Source organism: Engraulis encrasicolus, unplaced genomic scaffold, assembly GCF_034702125.1.
Source record: "Engraulis encrasicolus isolate BLACKSEA-1 unplaced genomic scaffold, IST_EnEncr_1.0 scaffold_28_np1212, whole genome shotgun sequence".
In the NCBI taxonomy this organism is placed as follows: domain Eukaryota; kingdom Metazoa; phylum Chordata; class Actinopteri; order Clupeiformes; family Engraulidae; genus Engraulis; species Engraulis encrasicolus.
The window spans coordinates 132,501-140,000 of NW_026945577.1; the positions used below are offsets into that span (position 1 = coordinate 132,501).

Here is a 7,500-nt window from a genome sequence, read left to right on the forward strand (position 1 = left end):
ATTGTCCTCAGTGTGTCTCTGTGTCCTCCAGGACCCCCTGCTCTAGTACTAGTCATTAGGGTGTGTGAGTCGTTCACAGAGACATTCAGAAGAGCAGTGCAGGAACACATGGAGCTTCTAGGTGAGAGAGTCTGGAGTCACACTATACTGCTGTTCACCATAGGGGGCTGGCTGGGAGACACAAGCATTGAGCAGCACATTGAGAGTGGAGGAGAGGCTCTGCAGTGGGTTGTAGAGAAATGTGGGAACAGGTACCATGTTGTAGACAATGAGAAGAGTGATGGTGGCCAGGTGACAGAGCTGCTGGAGAAGATAGAAGAGATGGTGGCAGGAAACAGAGGTCATCATGTAGACTTTGATGCAAAGATCATAAATGGATTGATGAAGAGGAAGAAGGAAGAAAAGAGAAGAGCAGAGGAGAGGAAGATGAAGGTGAAGAAACAGAGAGAGACTCTCAGATCATCAGCAGGTGAGACACATTTCCAGTCATACTCCCTCCTTTCCCTCTGTCTGTGTGTCCCTCTGACACACACACACACACACACACACACACACACACACACACACACACACACACACACACACACACACACACACACACACACACATCATACAGTTGTTACAACAACACACTCCTTTTGGCAAAACAAATTCAAAACACGTTTTGTTTCTTTGTGCATTAACACACACAGGAACAAACACGCACACACGTATGCGCGCGCACACACACACACAGTACAGTAGATGTGCCACACTGAGATACAGTATATATTTTCTGCTTTACATCTACCATTCACAAACATTTGAAATCTTAAAACTTTGCTTTTACCATTTTCTTTTCAGGTGGTGTTCCACATATCTCAGACATGAGGATTGTGCTGCTGGGAGTACGAAATGCTGGGAAGAGTTCATCTGGAAACACCATCCTGGGCAGACAGGAGTTTGGTACTGCAGGGAGAACAGCTGAGTGTGTGAAGAGAGAAGGAGAAACAGCAGGTAGACACATCACTGTAGTGGAGGCACCAGGATGGAGAAAAAAAAACACTGTAGAGCAAACTCCTGAATGTGATAAAGGAGAGATCATTCTATGTGTGTGTCTGTGTCCTCCAGGACCCCATGCTCTAGTACTAGTCATTAATGTGAGTCAGTCATTCACAGAGACAAACAGAAGAGCAGTGCAGGAACACATGGAGCTTCTGGGTGAGAGAGTCTGGAGTCACACTATAGTGCTGTTCACCAATGGGGACTGGCTAGGAGACACAAGCATTGAGCAGCACATTGAGAGTGGAGGAGAGGCTCTGCAGTGGGTTGTAGAGAAATGTGGGAACAGGTACCATGTTGTAGACAATAAGAAGAGTGATGGTGGCCAGGTGACAGAGCTGCTGGACAAGATAGAAGAGATGGTGGCAGGAAGCAGTGGAGAATGGAGCATGCATCAACCTCCAATATGTAGGTGGTGATATATTTTTTGGTAGTTTTATTGAAAAGGTATTCATTTATTACCTCCGCCAAGAAAATTGTCTTTCCGGTCGCGTTGGTTTCTCTGTTTGTCACTCTGTCTGTCTGTCATGATCCGGATACAGGATTTTTTTTAAAGATTCTTCACCATTGCGTGACATTCCAGTTTCTAACTCCACAATAACAAGGCAGAAAGACTTGAAAACATTTAGGTTGTAACATAGTCAAATATTCTATCTAACAGCTTCCTTGGCAGAGGTCTGCACTCTCTAATTGCATTTCTAGTTTTATTTAGTGTTGTATTCTTCAGCCTTTGTAGAGAGAACATCATCTGCCTGCAAGGCTCCAGCGTCTGCTCTGTAGTATAGTACACTCCAAGATGATAATGATGTAGCCTACTCTATTCTTTTGTATCTGTGTATGTACACAATTTGATGAAATAACTTGCAATGTGAGTCTGAAGTTGGAAATTCAAAGTTAAAAAAATGCATGTCAACCTAAAAAATATTTTTGATACAAAAAGTGTGTAATATGTCCACCTGCCATACAATGATGAAATTGTATTGCCAGTCGTACCATTTAAATGTGCTGGAAATGTGAACATTTGATTTACTTTAGTTAATAAACTAGAATTCACAAATGAAATCTGAACTCTGAGTCACTGCTTATATCTCTGTTTCGACAGATTTTGGTTACATTCACCTTATTTGTCCTATAGGTCTACCCAGGGCCGGAGCTATAGGGAGGGCGAGCAGGGCATTTGCCCCTGGGCCCAGGGCACTCTTCCATTGGTGGTGGGGGCCCAATTGTGATCTTGTCAGGCCATGTAGGGGGTCCTATAAGTGTTTTGCCCTGGGACCCCGTGTACAATTGTTCCGCCACTGGGTCTACCCATGGGCGTTTGATTTCAAAAATGCTGGGGACAATTACCAACCTGAGTAAGGTTTGAAAAGTGCTGGGTACGAGCTAAGGTTATTATTTCCGATTTGAGGTTTCATGATAAATAATAATAGGCATTGCATATTATGCGTATTGAGGCGATATTGTGGCCATATTAAAAACGAGAAGCCATCTGCGCTTTCTCGTTTATTTCTGATGTCCTGCGCTGAAGTCTTCTTTATCTTAAGCAGTCCCATTTAGTGACACCATTAATCTGATCTACTAGAGCAGGGGTGGGGAACCTTTTTCATTCGAGGGGCCAATTCAAATTTCTTCAAGGGCCATAAAAGTCCTCCAAGGGCCATACGAACACAAACCAGGATGTCCTGCTGCACTTTGGGCCTATATTGAAGGCAGCCACCTTTAAAACAGACCCCACCTTCTCTAGGTCCTCTAAATATAACCTAATTGTATTGCAAATGTCTGATCTAATTTCTAAGATTCCTTTACAAAACATGTCATAGGCCTATTTCATGTGAAGGGGCGTAATACGGCCCTCAAGACATAGGTTCCTCACCCCTGGTTTACAGGAACACATGGGTGGGAGACGTGACGCCTTGTTTTTTTGTAACATTGGATAAAAACCTACAAAACTGTTATTTTTCCTCTTAAAAGCAAATGTCAATAAAGAAGATGTGGTGCATTATGTTTCATATTAGTCTTAGATGAGAAGAAACATTTTTGTAAAGATTTATGTAAAGGTTTATATGTCAAATACTGTATCCTGCAGTGTGACTGTAACATTAGTGAAACCTGGAATATAATATATATATATATATAAATTAACCAACAACATTTTGAATAATGTATGAAGCATTTGGCATGATTGCATAAATATTAGCTTTATATTAAGATATGTGAATGCAACAAAAACTCAAGACAGTAATATTAACTACAAGTTCAATTTCGTAACACAAATTGCGTCCTGTGGGGTGACATGTATGTCAATGTTTGTGAATGGGCAGCTGCAAGGCCAACTACAAGGGTCTTAAAGACTGGCTCCTAACCAGTCAGTACCTCAGTTATTGGAGAGTGTTGTGGAAGTTTAAGGTGACTATTAACCTCTTAATATGTCTTCTTATTGCAATGTTTCTGTCACGCAATGCTTAGGTTCATTTTATTGTGTCCTGTGGTGTGACTTCTCTTATAGAAGGAAAAAACGTTTTTTTTTTTATAAAGGAAAACACATATTAAGATTAAACACAATATCATTATCAAGTAAGCATGAGCTCAGATGTCAGTCATGTATAAGGATGAAAATGGCCATAATGCAGTGAATTTCCTGTGGTGTGACTTCATTTTCCTGCGGTGTGACATGCCTATGCAATGTGTTGATGCAGGACACATTTTCCCAAAAATGGCAAAAAATAAGGCGAAATTCCACGGACCACTAAGTGCTTTATTTTTTTCTATTTTTTCCATCATTATTTTCAGGAATTGGACAAACGTTTTGTGTGTGTGTGTGTGTGTGTGTGTGTGTTACGCCCCTAAAAACGTCAACCACCCACATACAAATGAATGTACAGGTGTAGCCTATACTGTATCTGACATCAAAGACAGTAAACGGCCCTCGAGACATAGCCCTACACTAATCCCTTACACTACAATATTACTATATTTAAAATGTAAGGCATTACACTACTTTTCCATTAATTTAGTTATGGTACTTTCGCTAAAAGAACTGAAGGCCTAAATGAGGATCTGGCCATTTATTTCAGTGTAAATCAAGCTCATGAGTCATGACTTTTTCAACTCCCATCCAGGAGGTGTTTTTGGCAGCATGCAGACTGAAAACTATCAGGTTCAGGTGTTTCTGATCCACCACACTGAGTACCACTAAAATCCAGGTCATTGTAATGTAATTGTAACAAGTTATTTAGCATTGTAACTAAGTAAATATTAGCTTACATGTGTTTCCCCTGTAATGCCTTACATTAGTAGCCTACTGCATTACAACAAAACGTAATGCATTACAGTAATTAATTACTTTTTTTCAGAGGTGGAAAGAGTACAGAAAATGTGTACTCAAGTAAAAGTATCTTTACTTTGCCTAAATTCTACTCAAGTACAAGTAAAAGTACCTATCTAAAAATCTACTCAAGTGAAAGTAAAAAGTACTTCACTTAAAATGTAATTTGAGTAAAAGTTACTTAGTTACTTTTAATTAGCTGTCCTCTTGAGAATGTCATGTTTATTTTTCTTGAATATCGTCCTCCATAACCTATATCTCTTGCTTGGCACCAGCCATCATCCAATACATTGATACAAGATAGTAAAATAGTGGAAATGCTGTGTGCCATCCTGCACAATCTTTCATTTCCGGCGGATTGTGGCATTATTGTGCATGGCATTTTGTCTCTCAGTCAATTTTTTTACTCAGTAGCCTACTCAGGCCAGGTTCCAGTGTAATTGAGTAAAGTACTTGGGTCAAAATGTACTCAAGTACAAGTAAAAGTATTAATTTAAAAAAAATACTTAAAAAGTACAAAGTATTCATAAAAGCTACTCAAGTACAATACTTGAGTAAAAGTAATTAGTTACTTTCCACCCCTGCTTTTGTAAAGCACTACTGCCCAACACTGTAAGGTAGCCTACTTGGTGGAGACAAATATTAGGCCTACTCACTTCAATTCGCCCACAAACATTAGCCCAGCTCGGGGCGAAAAAAAATTGACATCGGTGCGTGCAACTCACTGCAGTTCAACCACATTCACACAAGGCTCGTCATAATAATTAGTCCCTTACTCCCTCTAGCGGTCAACGACAGTAATTACAGTCACGAACTTCCTCCACCCGAAATGTAGGCGAGGACGCAACCAGAACATGCTTAAAACAGGGCTCTCAAGTTTTGACGATTGTTAGGAGTGAGATTTAGATAAATAAATAAATAAATGGGGTGTGTGTGTGTGTGTGTGTGGGGGGGGGGGTTCAGACATCGACCCATCATCACCCATCGACACTAGGTTTCCCTTCAAGCACGCTAGTTAAACAGTTTGATTAGACCAAATACACTATGTATTCAATTTGCTTAATCCTAACCAGTGCTCGAGTTGTAAAATAGCCAAAGCAGCTGGGGATGGTCAGAGAGTGATTCTAATTATTGGTGGTTTGGGGGTTTCTCCACCGAGAAAATTTTGAAAATGTAGTTGTTGAAAGTGCAATTTTAACACAATGTGAAGAAGGGATGTTAGGGAGGTGATTTTTGACCATTTTCATTGAGGGGGATGATTTTAGACAATGTTCATTGTGGGGGGATAGCCTAAAATAGGCTACCTGTAGGCATATGTTCTTTATTGTGCATTGACATCATCAGCTCAAATTATAATAAAGTCCAATCACTTTTTTTAGGCGTCAGACACAAATAATACCCTTTTTCATTCAATACCATGATATCTCCAGCACTATTGGTTGCCCCTGACTTCTTTAGCCTAGGCCTATTTGCCCTCTCTACTACCACTTCCTCCATTCTCTCCAGTCTGTCTAATATTTGACCATTTCCCACTCCTCTTGTCTCCACGTTCAATCATGTTTGGGAGGGATGATCATCAAACAATCAGCTGGGGTTATAGCCTAGCTAGCGTTGTTAACCATTTTGCTCTCTTTTAACGTCCCTGTCAAGGCTACATGGGCTGGAAATATTGGTATAAGGAGTAAAAACAGTAGCCTAGCTAATACAAGTCTCATATTTTCACCTGTATGAAGTTATCACCTGATGGTCCTGGCTCCTGCATCTCCAGTTCGCCTACTTGCAATTCGTAAATTTTACAGTTCTCTCTGAACTCTGCTGTGCGCGCTATTGGATGAAACTCTGATCCACTGCTCTGATCTGCCCGACAACCGAACAATCTATTTTCGGATTGACTGAATAGCGTGGTAACTAGTCTGAAAACTGAAAAGCTGTTACCTATTTCTGACGCGTCTGTGGATAGGTTGGATGAATTAATGTGCGCCGATTGGATAAGTTATCAAAACCTCAGAGTGTGAAGTGTGAGAGTGTGAACTCGCTCAGATGAGTGTGTCACACTCTCAAAGAGTGAGACTTGAGAGCCCTGCTTAAAATGTGTGGGTTTTTTTTAAGTCCTTGCTTGGTGCAATCATGTCCGAAAGACTTCTCATCGGTTACGTGTTGTGGCTCGAGCTCCCTCTGGATGCCAACAGCAAATAGAAACCATCTCCGTAAAGTGAAAGTCCTTCATGCGATTAAATGTAGGCTATTAGAAAAAAAAAACGAGGTCTTGGAAAGGGCATGAATTTAATAGATAGATTAATCGGTCTTCCTAGCCTTATGTGGAAATATCGCTGCTCAGCTCACCATTTTATTCTCAGAAACTTTGTTATGTTTTATTTCACCAAGAAACCTGCGAATTTATTACGCTAATAATTTGGAGTGCATTTGAAAGGGGACTTTAACAGCCTATCATAGGCTATTAAAAATAGACCTATGTTTAGGCCTAGTTTTAGCTTGTGTTTATTGTTTCCTTGTAGCCTAGTCTGCGTGGCTTTGAGTGAATAGAATGTTCTGTAGAACGTGTCAGATTTTGTCCATTTTGGCCTATGCCTATGTCATAAAAGCTTGTTTGCGTCACAGAGCAACGTCTCCAAAAAAAAAAAAAAAAAAAAACAGACAGAAAAGTACAATCTGACTACAAATTAGTTTATGATAGAGCAGCGACGAAGATATTGCTATTGATTAATATTTTTATACTTTGGACAAGTTTAAAGTATGGTGAGTGTGGAGTCAATGATTTAGTGCTATTTTTTTACTTACCGCAAATGGGCTAATAATTAGGCCTACACACCTATATAATTTTTACAAATCATTCACTTAGGCCTATATTGTAATTACAAAAAAACTATTGTTGATTAAAAATTAACACAAAGAGTTGGCAGAAGGTGTATTATTAGCCTATTTAAATTAATTAATTAATCAATTAAAGTAGCCTATTCACCGACATGGCGTAGGCTACCAGAACTGACACGGATATTTAATTTGCTTGTGTGTCTCTGCAGGGGAAGGTTCGCATCATTGAGGTGCAAGAGGCAGATGAGGAAAATATTATTTCCTTTGAGGATGTTGGCGGCACTCAGCTGCTCTCTGCCTCT

General features: G+C 40.1%; 1 protein-coding gene across 1 annotated transcript in view; it reads left to right on the forward strand.

Annotated features, from left to right (window-relative positions):
- Positions 1–7,500, forward strand: part of LOC134443095 (uncharacterized) — a 51,422-nt gene that overhangs the window by 33,341 nt on the left and 10,581 nt on the right. The window contains exons 6-9 of the mRNA XM_063193030.1: positions 1–469; positions 844–1,449; positions 2,280–2,284; positions 7,408–7,500. The exon at positions 1–469 is cut by the window's left edge and continues 236 nt beyond it; the exon at positions 7,408–7,500 is cut by the window's right edge and continues 33 nt beyond it. Of these exons, the coding sequence (XP_063049100.1) occupies positions 1–469; positions 844–1,449; positions 2,280–2,284; positions 7,408–7,500 (1,173 nt within the window). The remainder of the gene's footprint in view (positions 470–843; positions 1,450–2,279; positions 2,285–7,407) is intronic.